The sequence below is a fragment of the Aphelocoma coerulescens genome, chromosome 15 (genome assembly GCF_041296385.1).
Source record: "Aphelocoma coerulescens isolate FSJ_1873_10779 chromosome 15, UR_Acoe_1.0, whole genome shotgun sequence".
Classification (NCBI taxonomy): domain Eukaryota; kingdom Metazoa; phylum Chordata; class Aves; order Passeriformes; family Corvidae; genus Aphelocoma; species Aphelocoma coerulescens.
In genome coordinates, this window is record NC_091029.1 from 9,302,386 (window position 1) to 9,319,362 (window position 16,977).

General features: G+C 38.6%; 1 protein-coding gene and 1 long non-coding RNA gene across 7 annotated transcripts in view; one reads left to right on the plus strand and one right to left on the minus strand.

Annotated features, from left to right (window-relative positions):
* The window catches only part of CABIN1 (calcineurin binding protein 1), a 107,698-nt gene that overhangs the window by 44,337 nt on the left and 46,384 nt on the right, over positions 1–16,977 (plus strand). For all 6 annotated transcript variants that reach the window (XM_069030508.1, XM_069030513.1, XM_069030511.1 and 3 more), the window contains exon 30: positions 2,739–2,852. In XM_069030508.1, coding sequence (XP_068886609.1) covers positions 2,739–2,852 — 114 coding nt within the window. The remainder of the gene's footprint in view (positions 1–2,738; positions 2,853–16,977) is intronic.
* On the minus strand, positions 48–4,358 carry LOC138119050 (uncharacterized). Its single transcript, XR_011155365.1, has 3 exons — positions 4,269–4,358; positions 2,719–2,821; positions 48–2,144 (listed from the first exon to the last, which is right to left on the minus strand). It is a non-coding gene; the product is annotated as an uncharacterized lncRNA (long non-coding RNA).

A 16,977-nucleotide genomic window follows, 5' to 3' on the forward strand; every position in this document is an offset into this window, starting at 1 on the left:
TGCATGTAAAAATTACAAGACTATATGTATGTAGGCTTAATATATACTTAGATACAGACAATCTGTAAGCATAATAGATGTAACCAAGTAGAAACAGTTTGGTAATAACAGTTCATTTAAAAGGCCACCCTTCAAATCAGTAGTCTTTTTATTTTGCTTTTATTTTATGCAGGAGTAGGAGGAGGTTTTTGAGACAAAGCCTTCTAATGGACTGTAAATGAAAACAGAGGGAAGGATTAAAATATACTGGAGTGTTTTGTTCACCTCTCAGAAACACTTTGTGGAGTTTCCAATTTAGATAAAGGTGCTTCTGACACCATTGAGTTAAGGGGTATCCATCCCAGGTGACTCAGAGTTCCACTTGGTTGACCCTAGGAGATTTTCCTTTTCTACTTCAGCTTTTTTTGCAAGTTACTGTACCCTGTCAGTCATCTTGTCTTTGAATCTTGGGGTGATAAAGATGTGGGAGGCAACAGCTGAACTGGAAAGAGTATTTCATAATTGCCCTGAGTCAGACAGCCAAATCCAGCATTTCAGACTGGCAAGCAGTGCGCCAAGAAGAATAAATCCTTTTTGCTATGTCCTGGATCCCTTCACCCACTCCTAATAACTTCATCAGCTGAAAACCAAGTAGAGCAGACTCTGGGAAATCTAATGAGTTGAGACCTGCTCAGGCGTATTTACTGGGAATAAGCGATCATGCTGATTTAAGGAGAAGGGCAGTGGAAAATCTGTAACTATGTCTTTTATTCCTATTATTTTTGATTGTGTGAAGTTACCGTGTAATTGCCCCATTTGTCTGAATGATCTTTTCTCCTCCTAGCTGGGTTACTGCCATCATCTTGGTCAATAAAAGCCTGTGAATTATGTGTACCAAACACATGCCTGTGGATGGTCAGTGTAATGTGCACAGCACATCCCAGCACCAGAGCATGATGCTACAATTAGTGATCTCTTAACCTTTCCCTTGTAAAACTTGGATTCGGGAATACATCCATAGCTAACATTTCGTTAGACTGGGATTTTAGATTTAAGCTTTGTGGTAGGATGGTAACTTTCTTAAGGGTTTTGTTTTCCTTGAATTTTTATGTGATAGTTTTAACTGTAAGATTCAGATTACCACACATTAGGCGAGTTTTACTTCATTTTCACACTTGGAATTAATTTACATTTCTGATTACTATGATTAGCATAAAATAAAGCATTTTATGTGCCTGGATCTTGGATGTTAGAATAGGCTTATTTTTGTTGAATTTTGATTTTATTCAAAACAAGATGACTTTCATGGAAGACCAGATTTTTGTAGGTTCTCTTGTGTTGTATTTTCTTCTGTATGTCTTTCCAAGTATTTTTCAGGGTTAACAGGATTAGAGAAATACATACTACAAAAGAAGTTATGTAGAAAAAAGTTAGTATGCAGCTGAGTTTACATACTTTGCTTTCTTCAGTCTTAATTAAATTGGACACTCAATAGTAATAATTAAATTTACTGATTCCCGTGACCAGCCAGAAAGTACCTTGTGATGTTTATGAGTGAGCATGTATTTGTTCCATACCAAAAGAAAGCTATCCAAGTCCATTTGCTTATGCTACACTATAATCATGAAGGTCCTGTGTAAGTACCTATAGGAGCTCTTTGAATGATGGGTTTTTGACACCCGTAAATATCTGGTTAGCATTGCCAGTGTTCAGCTCCCTTGCACATGAATCCATAATCAGCATTTTGCCAGAGGGGATGCTCCAGTTTTGGTAAGACATTGGAGATTTCTGCATGATTACTGTCATTAGGACAAAGCCACTGATGATTGAGCAGAGCTTTTACTGTTTCACCAGAGTCTCATAAACAAAAATAATCTGGGACACGGGATAAGAACTTTTCTAATAACCCCAACACACACACACACACACACGCACACACACACAAAAAAGGATATCACAGGTGGAATACGCTTCTTTGATGGACGTGATTTAATCACATTTATGACTCACAGAAGTGTATTTCCAGTCCACAGAACACAAGCTAGAGTCCAACATTCTCATTTGTCTCTGTGAAGCAAACATCTTCCTCTTTCTTTCATGTCCTGTCTTGTGAAGTTGTCTGTACAAAAGCTGGTCAAATGCGACTCAAATGCCACTTTCAAACCCTGAAGTAAAAAATGAAGTAAAGCAAAGCTTCCATCGGTGAAATCTTACAATTAATAATTGTCCCATCTGTTGGTAACATTCTGCCTGGAGACAACAGCTGTCCCTAGTTCTCAGCTACACAAGAGAAGTTCATGCATGGAACTCTTAGAGTGATAGTGCTTTTATCAATTTTTGGTTGTCATCTATCATTTAGTCCCCTACTGATATTTCTTGTTAATTCACTGAGCACTATTAACCAAGTTTGATGACAGTCATGGAATTTCCAGGGAGGTTAAGTGAACTTACATGGAGGGCAATGGCTGGGTATGGGTAAAAGGTCTGAATTCACCACTTCACTAAAAGAAGGCTGCAGTTTAAGCCTGAGGGTCAAGGCCTCAGCTCTGGCAGGTATTCCCTGCAGGTAACTGGCCTGAGGGAAGAGCTGGGGGTGCTTCCGGAGAGTGTGTGAGGAGAACAAATACTGTTGGAACAGCAACTACATGGAAAATGAGAAAAGCCACTGCAGGTTAATAAATAAATGTGTACTTTGTTTTACACTTGTGGTGGCATTTCCATCCCCTGCCTGCAACTCACCTGCCCGTTCTTGTCCACAGAACCTGCAGTGGGCCCGGGACGTGCTTCTGGGCAGTGGGGTGCCCTGGCAGCAGCTGAAGCACATGCCTGCACAGGGCCTCTTCTGCGAGAGGAACAAGACAAATTTCTTCAACGTAAGTTTACACAGCTGATAAACACAGTGCACTTTCTCAGCCATCCCTGGAACACCTGTTTCTCATTTGAAAGGTTTGCAAGGGGTTGGGGATGTGAAATTCCACACAGGCATGTTAAACAAGCCATGAGCAGCTAACGGGAAGGAGAATTACAGGGATATTTACTGGGTGAATATCTCTCTCTTGAAGGGAACCACACTAGAAGGATTATTTCTGATGAGCTTGAAACTATGGGGGAGAGAAGCACCAACATTTTTCAGTTATGCATCCTTTACCATATACTTGATGGCTGAGCCTTCTTTAAAAATTCTAATTTTGTTCATTTAATTATCCTCTTGTTTATTGTTTCTCAACTCAACCTGCACTTCTCATGATGGAAAAATAGTGCTATTTGTTCTAAGAAATTAGTTGGAATGAGTTTTCTTGTGCTCTCCTCTCTGTAGCATGGCTCAGCAGAAAGAGTATCTCCAAGTCCCACAGTGAGGCAGCAGCACTGTCACAGAGACTGTCCCTGTGTCTTTGATATGTGCCACAGGGGTGTCTTTGCCTCTCACTGACATGGGACACACAATACTTCTGAGACTTAAAATAGGCGTTTATCTATCAAACTCCCTGCTGTGATTGCTACTTACACACTGCTGTTGTCTTTGGTATCTTTGGCTTTTCTGTGGTATGTTCCAGGGTTTTGTGCCTTTTGTTCTTTTGTGATAGGGTTCTTTAGCAATTCTGGTTTGCAGTGCGTGGTGAGAGCCTGGAGACGCTCTGCTTGTCATTCTGGGCTGAATACAGTCCATATCTGTTATGTGGTTGCCTGTGATGGCAGTGACAAGATTTTGTGTCTCTGCTTTCCCATCCAGTGCTTCTGTTTTAATATTGTAATTGTGAAATTTATTTCAGTTTTATATATATTAACATCTGTCTTCATTTTTGCTGTATGTTGTGTTAATTACTACCTCTGCAAACCTCTGTTGGGTACAAGGTAAGTGCTTTTCTCTGATTATAATCCCTCACATGGGTTAAACAACTAAGGAATACTGACAATGGTTCAAAATTGAGTCATGGATCAGTCTGCAAAAAGGGTTTCTATATCATTACATCTTTCTGGAGAGAAGTTTTGATCAACAAGTACTGTCAGCCAGCAACTAAATACCATGCACCCCCCGCCATGGGATGGGGAGGAGAATCAGAAAAAAGATAAAGCCCATGGGCTAAGATCAGTTAAAAAACTGAAATAAAGTAAAATATTATCATAATGGTAATGAAAAGGAAGATAACAAATAGGGGTAAACCCCAGAAAAACAAGTGATGCAGAATACAGCTGCTCAATACCTGCTGACCGATGTACCAGTTCCTCAGCAGCAACCAGCCCCTTCCAGCCAGCTCCCCCCCAGTTTCTATACTGGTTTATATACATACCTCTATTCTACCCTCTGGCCAGTTCAAGTCAGCTTTCCTGGCCATGCTCACTCCCAGCTTCTTGTGCACTTCCTCACTGGCAGAGCCTGGGAAACTGATTTAGAGTAAGCACTGCTTAGCAACAACTACAACATCAGTGTGTTATCAACATTATTCTCACACTGAATCCAAAACACAGCACTGTACCAGCTACTAGGAACAGAATTAACTCTATCCCAGCTGAAACCAGGGCACAGCCTGATAGGGTAGACTAAACAGTTGTGACCTGACTGATGGCTACAATTGGGGGCTTTGTGCTTGTTATTCCCCTGCACTGTCTGCCAGTTTTCCCTACAAAAATCCTGCTGTGATTAGCTCTTCAAACTGGTGGATGCTTTGACTCAGATTCACATAGCACAAGTATTCTTGTAGAAATTAATGGAGTTATTCAACATGCTTCAAGCCAAGTGTGAACTTTGCATGACCAAGGCTGACTTGTTCATCACTGCAGGGTTAAGTGTCAAAAGTATTCTGTTTTAATGTGTGAGGAAGATGAGCAGTAGGGAACTGAGAGGTGTGTATAAGGGAGTGTTTCTACTTGAAAATGTGAATTACCACATTAAGAGAGATCAGTGGTTGACCTAAATTGTGTCTAGGTTTTGAGTGCTAATGCTAGCTAATTTAATTTAAAGAAATTCCACTATATTCCTAGGTGGAATTTTCTAGCATTATTTCAGAACGTAATTATTTCTTATTCTGCATACTGATATTTTTAAACTCTGAAGGATGAAAAGTCCTAATATAGATACTAGACAGCAGTATAATAGTACTATTTTGTAAATCAACAAAAAATTCCCATAATTGATTTCTTTAATCAGAAATTAGATACACTTTGAGAGAAAAGACAACCTTCAACAAAAGGTATATACTGGCCCAGTGCAATATATTGGGAATGCTGTTAGAAAAGGCAGAAGGTATTTGTGAATGATATTCTCATTTTGAACTTGGGTCTGTCAACATACAAAGGTAGTGTTAGTCTGGAGTCCTCCATGCAGACCACTGTCTCCAGGCTTTAGAAATTTTGGTTTGGGGATGAACTCCAGTGTCTCAGTTGTGGGGACATCTTGACTTATTCCTGCATGCATGTAGGTTAGTCTTCCTGGTAACAGGCACGAGTTTAGCATGATAAAATGTTTTGGTGGTCTCATTTTCTACCCAGCTATATTTTCAAAATCCTCTTCAAGTAACATTGTGTGAAGCATGTGGCATTAATCCAGAACAGATGACACAGACATAGCACAGTGAGAAAATCCAGATCTGAGAGGGAAAGGGCTACAAGTGCCCATGACAAAAAGCCAGTGGTGTCAGCTGACATTCCAGAATTGGACAAACCTAAATCTATGAACAACTTGGAAAACAACCTCTGAGCTCTGCCTTGACCTTGCCTGGGTTAAACCACAACTATTCTGTTCTCATGCACAGCTCCCAGCCAGGCAGTGGGGAAGCGACTGAGCTGCACCATCTGGGTCAGTGCTCAGAGCACACTCTGGTGTGTCATCCCCTGTACAGATGGTGGTGCAGCCCACTGTCCCAGCTCCTGTCTTCACATACAGAGTCGGGTGATAAAACACAAATTCTAGCACTCTACAAAAGTAGTCTCATCTAATCTTAGAAATTAAATGGCCAACCTTAAGATTTTCTAATCATTTTTATGTTCCCCAGGGCTATTTCCAACAGAAACCTTTTACTTAAAGTGTTTATTTGCTTCCATGAAGTGCATTTGGTTTTATTTTGAGAACTCTTCAGCTGTCATGATACAAAAGTGTTAAATTAATGTCTCAGTGGTTTTCTGTAGGTACTTTACTACTGGAATACCTTTTTCTTCTGGAGCAAGTAGCACTGGTGTTTTTAATCTCTTGTAGAGAAGATTTAGGGTTGTTGAAATTACAGCTGACTCAATTTTACAAGTACAAACAACAGAGTACAAGAGGGAAAGCTAGCAGCTCCTCCTAGACATTTTATAAATCATGCATACTCCTAGTAGAATTATTTATGAAATGTTTATGACAGCACTGTATGAAAAGAAATAAACCTGGGTAAAGCTGTCTCTTGTTAACTTTTACTGCAGAACTGCTGGTCTGGATCTGTGTGTCACGGGCTATTGTATAATTTGTTAGCTGTCACTCATTTACAACTTAAATGAGCAAAAAGGGCATTTTCAGTTAGTCCTGATTTCTTCTCATTTGACATATTAGAATAATGTCAGGATGCTCAGAACTTCCCTTTTTCAGTTCTGAGAAAAAATAGTGTTACTGCATTGTTTCCCTAGCAGAAAAGAAAGGCCCTGATTTTCTACAAGCAGAGGTTTTTGCATGTCCATGGCTTTGTTAGTGATGATGATTGTATGAATGAATACTGCTGTTGGATTTTCAGGAGTTTTAGCTGTTTTCCTATAAACTACTGTCAAATCTGTTTTGTTTGGCCATTTCTCTCTTACATGTCCAGGTACACTCCAGCTTTTCTCCTCTTCTTTTTCTCAGTGTGAGTGTAGATATATACAGAATTTTTTTTTTAGGATGGCTGCAGGATCGTTTCTATAGTAACTAAATTAGAAATTATTTCAGCAGGAGAAAAAAATCCCAATATATTGCTTTATATAGTAGGGCACTTTCTTATATATCCAGATTTCATGCTACTATTAATAAAACAAAGTTAAACTTTGTGCACAGATGATGGGCATTCATCAGGCTGTGGGTGGGTAGGGATTGTGGAAGAAGCATTTTGGTGGTTGAGCTCCACATACCAGCAAATTCTCCATATGGTTTAATATACTCTATTTGTATTTTCCTGGCACATCATCTGTGGTAATAATAATCTGTTGTAATAAAGATCTTGATGTCCATCTTTGGTAACTGTTCCCCACAGACAAAAGCTGTGCATGCACCCTATATACTACAATGTAGATGTTGATGTGCTTGAAGTCTTGCTGCAAACTGTTATGGATAATTGTTTTATTTTTAATTCCAAAAGCAATGCAGTGTGTTAATTCTCTTCTGTATGTGTAAAGCCCTTCATTCTGCGGTCTGAGCAAGCAGGGTCAAATTAAGGTGGGGGCATCCACTGAGAGCCTGAAGCTGGAGACAGCAGTGATTTCCTTTATTTTGCCTTTGTTTGTGCCAAGTGTGACTGAGCACTGGCAGGAGACACTGCTGAGCAGAAGGGCAAGTTCTGGACGCTTAAGTAGTTGAAGTCTAAATTTGGTGCTGCAAGTTTCTAAAGGTAGTTCTTATTATACATCATGGTGTTAACCAGTGGGAGCTTTCTCTGGTACTCTGTAGCAGGTTCTTTCCTTAGCTGTGTTCCAGGCTGAGAGTTACATCTGTCTGTCTTAAGTAAAGCTAATTCTGAAAAGGAGAGCAGGGTGCAGTTTTGGGATTCTGTGTGACCAGAGCTGTACAGGTGAATTAGAGATGTAGAAAAGAAGGCTCTTATGAAGTCCCCAGTGTAGAGGACAAAAAGGCAACATGCCTCAGCTCTCCTGGAAGCTGGGCTGTTCTATCAGGGAAATTTCATTTTATGCCTCAGTTGTTTTTTTACATTCCCACAGATATACATTACTGGTCACTGTCAAAAATATGGCACTGAGTGAATATATGGGATTTTCTTTTGATCCAATACAGCTGTCATTTGTTTCTCTCCCATTTCCTGAAGTGTAACCTCAGCATTAAGGATTCTCATGACTTTGATTAAAAGGAAAGATTTGTTACAGAATTTAATGTATCTGTTAGAGGTAACTGGCTATGTATCATCCAAGGGAAGAGGAAAATCCATTAGCCGTGCTCTGAACCTATTTTAGACGTGTGTTCTGCCCAGTCTGAGTTTGCTACTAATATTGGCTGGAAGAACCCCCAAACAGCATGCAATGCCAAGGGGCAGCTCTTCAAGGTTGCTTGAGACAACCTGACTGAAAGCTAAGGTTCAGTGTTTCCTGCCATGTACTTGAAAAATTTGAAACTGGAGGCAACAGCAGACTAAAGCCACTTTTGTAGAAATCTTACCACTCTGCTTTCCTTCCTGTCCTTGGCTGGTGAGAGATCTGAGTTACTCTCCTCCTGCTCATAGTTGATGTGTCTCTTTTTGGTTGGCAAATGTGCTTCCAGCTCCTAGACATCTGCTATGTGGAACATGAGCCTTCCGACCAAACTACTGCCATTTAAATCAGACTCGGGGAAAATGGAAAAAATTTGATGAAACTTACTGTGCATCCATTGAGTTGAGATTGTGCCCTCAGCATGGTGAGAGTTGGAGTTTAATGGAGGGGCTCTAAGAAAATTAATGGTTATGTTTTAGTTTGATCAGGACTGGTTCTGAAAAAAATGTTGGTCTTTTTAGTGCTTCTAACGCCTTTTGTGAAAATGAGTATGAGGGGTTGCCAACTCAAATTAAAAAACAAAAAAAGAAATCACAAGTCACATCCCAGAAACAGAAGGATTTAGTTATTCAGTTTTGCTGTTCTTGCTTCGGAGTGTTTTGGATGCCATTTTTATGCAACCTCAAGGGAACAGAAACCATAAAGGAATCATTAAAAAAACCCTAACACTTTGATTTCAGTGACTAGATAATGCTTGAAGAGAGTTATTAGACTTAGTACCATTTAATATGCAAAAAAAAGTGTCTAGAAAAGGTGACCTCCACCATTAACACTGTGTAGTTGCACTAAACAAAATAGTAATGATACCATAATGACAACATATAATAATAGTCTAATTTTTTTTTCCTGCCTATTTTTCTTTTCTGTGCTTATAGTAGGTAGATAGGGACATCTAGTTAAGAGATGGTTAAATCCCTACCTACTTTAGAGGATAGAATTGTCTTTAATCTCTTCAGGAGATGGCCATATTACAGCCATGAAATGTCAGTGTTTTCCCTGGGCAGGAATAGGCCCAGCACGAGCGAGTGCTCTGCTTTGTGAAAGGGCTGTTCAGTAATGCAGATCCTCCTGCCAGCTCTCCAGTAAAAGACATCTTTCTGCTACATATTTTCTCCTTGTGCTAGGAAGAGCAAGCTCCTCTGGGAAATGATGTGACAGTTCAGAACTGGTGTTGTCAGCAGTGCTGGGCTGTGCTCAGGAGGCACCTGCTGTGGGGAGCCTCTGCTGCAGAGGGGCTTGGGGGAGCCAAGGCTCTCCTTAGGCAGAGATAAGAGACCTTGCTGCTCTGCCTCGGAGTTGGGCTGGAGCTGACACACTGCCTGCCTGGCTGCTGCCCCAGGAATTTTAACAAGGATTTCATAGCTTTTCCTACGTTCCCAAATAATGGCATTATAAAGCTATTGTTCTTCATCTGTGTGAGGAAACATTTCTGGTGTTTCCACTCATATTTGTGTGGAAAACTGCTGAGGAATAAATGAAAAACCCTCCAGGAGTCCCTTCTGGGCCAAATGATTGTATGATCATATGCCTTGATTTGTAAATACAGTCAGCTGTATAAATGGCAGATATTTTATGGTTACAGTACAAGCTAAAGTTTGGAAGACTGAAAAATGAAAACAAATTAGTGTTTTCCCATCCTCTTTCTTGTTTTTCTTCCTTTTTGGTCTTTGCTAATTTTCTCCATTTTCCTTCACTGTATCTTCTGCAGAGCAAAATAATGTTACAGGTATGATGCTTCCAGCACCCATCATTGAATGTTCCTTGAGCCACAGAATAGAGGAACTCCTACTGAAAAAAATAATTGTCTTACTTGCCTGCAGATTCAGGAAAGCATATTTTCATTGGTTAAATATAATTCTTATTTACAAGGTTATTTTTGCATCAAATCTAGAAACTGGGGTGGGTTTTTTTTTTTTTGTTTTTTTTTAATGAACACTTAAATTTTGGACAAGTTGATTCATTAAAATGCATAATAAGGTGATAGCCTGGCCCTTTTCTCAAACCATGACTGAAAGTCAATTTTATGAAACTGAATGTATGAGAGATTAGTGACTCTGACTCTATTGAATTTACTGAGGTTTTTGTGTTTGAAATAGGCAGATTGTTTCTATGTGGAAAAAGGTAGCTTTTCAAAAATCATATTTTAGTCAAGTAATCATATTAATGTCCATTGTTTTTCTTGTCTAACATGGTAAATGGCCTCCACTGGGGAAAGGGGAAGCAGGAAAGTGTGATACAAGTTGTCCGTACAGTCAGAGTTAAAATTAAATGATTTCTTTTCTGACTTTACCCTTGATAATTGTTCTTTTATCAGTAACAAGCCATTTTCCATCTTTGCCCTTTGTTTTTCCATTTGTAAAGTTAATGTACTTCTACTCATACATCCCCTGTCCACTGATTTTCTAACAGTTTAAAGAATGCTTTTAGTAGGTACAGAGGAGTTTGTTCTCTCATTCTCTCTCACTTGCTCTCATGTGTGCTCAGTTTCTTATGCAACCTTAATACCAACTCTGGGACCAAAGGTAAGCAAGGAGTTAACTGTGCAAGTGCAGCTTTCATAGTGATTGGCTTGAGACCAGAAACCCAGTAAGCAATGAAGTCTTAAAGTTGCCTATAAAAAGCTAGATAACTTTTTCAACCTCTGCCCAACATGTTATTTACAGTTCTTCACTCCATCCTCTTGGAAAAACAGAACTCATCAGTGAAAAATGTCTGTCGTTCACAGAGTTTTCTGTCTCAATATATACACGCTGTTCTTTCTGGCCAACTTTGCAGGCTTCCAAGACCCAGCTAGTAAAGATGCCAATAAATCTAAATCCCTGGAGATACAAGCATGGGGTTTTGGACTGTCGTTTGTGCCAGTGGATATTAAACAGCTATTTTTTTCCATTCTGTTTCCCTAGGAAAAGTTTCTTCTTTTGTTGAGTAGATGAATTTCTAGGCAAAGGTAAGCAAGGGAACAAATAACCCTGAAATAAATGAAGGTATTGCTTTACGGAAGAGAGATTGTCATGGAGATTGTAGTGTGTTAGAGGACATAAAGCAGTTTGTTTTAAACCTAGATCTTAAAAGTCTAGCAGCAGCCATTCCACCCACTCTGAACAGTATTTGAAAGATGGAGACTTGCTGGAATACTGTGTGATGAGCGTCCTTTTACAAATGTGTAATGAATAAATCCATAATTTGATTTTTCCATCTGCTAGCCGTGTATCAGATACAGGTGGGAGAGCTACCTTTAGACACTTAATGGGATTACTTTTACACTTGGATTGGGTTCTTTCCTCTTAAAAGAATTTAAATAGGATTTTTTAACTAGAGATTTTTAAATAGAGTAGGAGAACAGAGTTTTAAAGGTGGTGATCCATGAAAGGTCTTTAAAATACGTGTTTTTATATTATATGTCTGTTATACGTCTGCTATCCAGTTACCATACTAGTTTTTGCAGGTTCTTACTATGAATTATTTCTCCTAGTTTTATCATGGAAATAAATGGCAAGAACAGTTACATCAGTGTAGACTGCTGCATAATCAAAACAAAGCAAACAAAACCAGAAAAGACTAAATCTGGAATCTTTGAAGAAAATCTAAGACGTAAAATTGAATGTTTAGTTGGCTGTCTTTAGCTTTCCTTTCTCCTACAAATTCCTACAGTCTCTCTCTGAAAGCTTTGACACAGAATTCCTATTAATATCCATGTGTGGAATTCACACAAGAATGTTGAACAGGCAAATAATGTGCATGTGTCTGAAGTGGTGAAGTTGTACCTTGTTTTCTTTAAATACCCTCTTCTTTTGTTCTAAAACTGGTGGCATCACTCTGAGGAATATTTGTGAAATGGATGTAGAGCCAGAATCAAGACATACTCAGGGGAGTTTTCTTCAATGCTTCTTTCTTAGGTGAAACTATGTGTGATCATGCCAAGATGAGCTGTGCTTTTTGATGAGCTGCTTCTACCAGCTGTATGTTGAGAGGACTCTGTGATGTTAACCAAGGCAGTTTCCTCTTCTATATATTCAATTTTGTAGGTATTTCCAGGACTGCTTTTGAGGTAGATACCAGCCTATATCTGATCTTGCTCAGTATGGCACTTGTCTGTTCCATATTCCAGGTATGGCAGATTGTTTTCATTCCTGTATCTTGTCTGTGTAAAAATACCAGTCTCAGTCTGAAGGCAAAAGACCCCAAATGGCAGTAAGGGAACACAAAACCACTTCCATCAGTCAAACAGCTCATCCTGCCTTTCTGGAACCCTGTGAGAATTTCATTCTGCACCAGTGATGGTTTTAATTTACCTGGACTTATGGTAATTTATTTTAAATTTCATCCTTGTGGAAAGAAGAGAATTAATGGTGAAATTAACTTTATTTTATAGAAGAAGTATATTTCATGAGAAATATTCCAAGAATTTCAGTTTTCTGGAAAAGGATATAAGTATTTTTCATGGATATACACTGCCTTAGTGTAAAAATGAAAACAGAAAAACGTGGGATGAGAGCACCATGGTGCAAGTCTGTGTGTACCTGTGCAAACGTAACATTTACAGATAAATGTTTTTAACTTAATGGCTACAGCAAGATATAACTGGCCAAATTAAAAAGGTTAAGACAGAGACAATAAGGTGGCAGATGATGATAGGTAAGAGTGTATTCGTTGCTGTGTAGGCTGACCAGTTTGCTAGCTGACTGCAGTATCACTGTGCAGAGCTGAAATGTGGACATTGAAGCAGGAGTTGTCTGAGTAATAGTACTCCATCTTTTGGCAAAATTCCTAAAGTTAGAGGAGTAAAAATGTTGAATATTGTTCCAGACTCTTTGGCTCCTGTGGAGGAGGTAGGATTTCCTGGCATAATATGAACACTTTTGGAGTTTGCTTGGTAGCTACTATGGGAAACAGCAGGGGCTGACCACTTAGAAAAGGTGAATTTCTCAGCCTCCTGAAAGGAATTAAAACAAATAGGATTGAGTGGGTGAGTGAAAGTAATGAAACCCAATAGTGGTCAGTATTTCAGCTTGCTCCTCTGAACACTCAGATGTATGACTGATCTGACAAGGGAATTTCTATAAGAGCTTAAGTGACAAATGGCTTTTTTCCAGGAGCTTATGGCCTTTGTTCATTTCAGTTGCCTCCACTTCATCTCCTCCAGTTTGCTTACTCACCTTCTGTCAATAACGTTTCACAAATTCAGCTTTTATGAAGTTGTTTGATTTTTCTATAGGTTAGAGGAAGCAAAATCAGAAAAAAAAAGCCACCACAAACTTTTCACTTGAAGCTCTTCCTAACAGTTACTCAGAATGAATTATGAATTTTGCTGGCTATTTGGTTTGCTGACACAGTAAAAATCAGAACTGAAAACTCCTACCAGGTCGTTTTCTATTTAAATCTTTATCTCTTCAGCTGCTCCCTGTGTGTATATTCAAAGTGTATTAGCACTTAGACTATGATCTCCTGCTTAGTAGACTGAAACTAGTGGGAGTCATTAATATAATGGCATTTTCTTAAGTATTCAGATGTTTGAGATAATTTAATTAGCTCAGTATAACAGCTAAAATGATTTCTGTTTACACATACCTGATTTATTCCTCCTGACAGACTACACTAAGGGTTTAATAAAAAGTGTGTGTTGGAGTTTGTTGCTTGTTTTTTCTTAATGAATAGTATAACTAGCTATTACAGTATTTCAGAATCTCTGAGCTCCAGTTATTTCAGTGATCCTGAAGTGACTGAAGTATTTCCAGTGGGAAAAAATCTGGACAAACCTGAAGATAAGCCAGGCTTTTATGTCCATATAGCTCATCCATGGAGAAGCATGTGTAGCCATCCCAAACTCTGACACTTTAACACTGCCTTCTATCATGGCTGATCTTCTTAATATAGAGTACATATTTTACGTATGTAATCCATGTGTGTCACAGCTCGTGGCAGATTCAGTGTTAAAAAAACTTAAATAGAATCATAAATCAGATTTTAAAGAGAAGTAGGGCTTGCGGGCCTGTGTAGTTGTATAATGAAGATGGGATTTCTGATGTGAATGCAGTGCAATGATTTCAAAGGTATTTTCTTGGTAGCATAAGAGAAAATACTCATAAAGGGAATGTAAGTGTGGAAATGAAATGCACATTCCAAATACTTTGTAGGCTGAAATACTGACAATGGGATGAACTTAATCCTTAAAAATTGTATTTAATGACACATAAAGGTGCTGTTTTCATGCCTGTAACACAGTAGTTTTTCCAACAGGCTTGAAAGAAAAACATATGGCTTTGTTTGCCCTTAGACTGACAGCTCTGTACTAAAGGTCTTACTGAAAATTACTTACTTCCCAGCAGGTTTCAGGTCAGGGTATTTTCATTGTCTTTTTTTTTTCCAATTAATAAGAAAGCAAAACTATTTTTCTGAATTATTTATACTAAAGAGAACATTACTTTCAGGACCAACAAAAATAATACTTCGCATTTTTTAGTGTTTCAAAGAAAACATGCAACCATGTACACATTTTCTGAAAGTTAAGCTTATTTCAAACAAAGATTTTGGAAGCTTAAGCTTTTACTAAATTTTTTTTTAAAAAAAAAACTTCTTTTCAATATTTGAATTCCTTGAGCAAATAAGCAGTGTTCTATATAGTTTGTAAACAGAACACTAAGCTATAAAAGCATTAGAAACCAACTGAAATTTAAAATTAACAGCAGTGAGTGTGTTCCAGCTGGAGGGAGTCTTGATCAGGAAACAAGCTTGGGTTCTCAGCATTGCTAGGTTGTGTTACAGAATTTCAAATGAAGAATTTTACCAAAAAACCCAGTGTTGATTGCTTTGGAGATCATCAGTGTCTTGATGTGAAATTTTAGAAAAGTCAGTTGCCCTTGCTGACATTCAGAAATACCAATTCCTGTGCCATAAAAGTTATTATTTCAAGTTGTGCCCCTTGTCACCCAGGCACTTAGAAAGCAAAAGGATTTGAATTAGGGAAGAAAAGAGGAGACATATAGACAGGACTTAACTGCCCTGCACATTTCCTGCCCGGGGAGTTCTCAGCCTAGGATTTAGACAATCAGTAAATGTGACCCTGCTGACAAAGTATGGGAGAAGCAATTTTAGGAAGAAGGGTGGGTTTCTTCTATGTAAATTAGTAGTCAGTGAGTATTGCTCTCTTTCTGAAATCTTTGCTAGAAGCCACAGATACTGTTTTCTGGGCTGAGCATCACTGTGACAGGGCAGGCAGGTAAACCATTCCCATGTAGGCCTATTTTCTGGGTTATTTTGTCACTGTCTTCTCAATATGTCACTTTTCTCCCTTCAAAATCTGACAAGTCTGTGCTTGCTTTTTGTGAATAATTGAGCCAGAATAAAATTTCCTGCCTCTGTATGTTCTCAAATCAATAAGGTAAAGCAAAGAAAAGTGTCTTTCTTCCTGAAAACTTCTGTCTGAGAGCTGTCTCCAGCAGCAGACTGGAGCTGACAAAATGAAAGGCCCACCAGGAGATGAATCTGAATCTGAAGTCTTTTAAGTATGTGGGCAGCGAGGTGAAGACAACAAGACGATGAACTGCAGATTTCTGTTCCAAGTCTCCTTTAGGCTTCATTTATTCCTATTGCCACCTTTTGACATACTCCTCTCACATTTTTCGATTTGCACTTATGCTTCTTCCATTTGCCCTTTTGAGAACAACAGTTTAAATGTAGTGTGTAGATAAATAATTTGATATGATTTTACATTTGTTTGTCTCTAGACAGACAGCATATAGTCCATCTGAAATTCCCAAAATAATAGCTTTATCTGTAGAAGTTGCTGTTCTTGAGCAAGTTTTTCAGGTATAAAATTCCATCAAATTCAGTTCCAGCACTGATGGAAAAGAGAAATTTTCCTGGAAAATACTTGTGGAAGACCACAAAATTTGCCACTCTGAATTAGACAGGGATTTCTAGGCAAATATTTCAGTCAGGTAGCTGTTGTTATCTGACTGTTTGCAAGATTGAAAATACCTGAGTTAAAGGAGGCAAATACTGCTGCTGGAGGAATGATACTTTCTAGTTCCTGTAGGACTTGCACTGAACTGGAAACTTGAGATTACTCTCATCTCAACAAGGGAAAAAAAAGTCATCTGTAAGTGAAAACAATGTCCTTTTTCCGTAAAAACGAGGTGAAATCTACTTCTGCTAAGTGGAAGTAGAGTTTGTGCTAGGCTTTACAGTGCATATCCTTCAAACTGAAAAAAAAATATTTGAAAATGGAACAGAATTTCAAATTACCTTAACGAACTTACCTTAACGAACTCATATGCTGTGTTTGCAAGGAAAACTGGCACCCTTATCTCAACAGTGCAGAGAGGCCTGCAATCTTTTTGAACATTCATTATTCACTCTAGAACATTTCATGGAGAAATCCCAGTGTACAGAGGTGTAAAATCATTTCCATCTGGCTCCTAGTATTGTGGCATTGGAGAGCATGTGCTAGAGCTCACATCCTGTAGGTGATGCTGGCTGAGGTGTTCATCAGACTTTTTCTGATGGTTATTGATTTGAAGATACGATTTTTAAACAAAAAAATTTAAATGAGACTCAAAGTTGGAAACACAGAGTGCAATACAATGTCAGTTTTGATGGTCTGGAATAGTGCTTTGCACTCCTGCTTTCCCATAACTGAAGGACAAGTATAGGACATGGTCTTTGAGGATTACCAGTTGCACCTAGGATGGTTGTTTTTCTTTCTCAGAGATGGTTTGCTGAGCTGAAACTATTCATTTTGAGTATTTGTTTTTAAAAGGACAAATGTTAGGTCATCTTGTTGACTCTGGGCATGTTTCA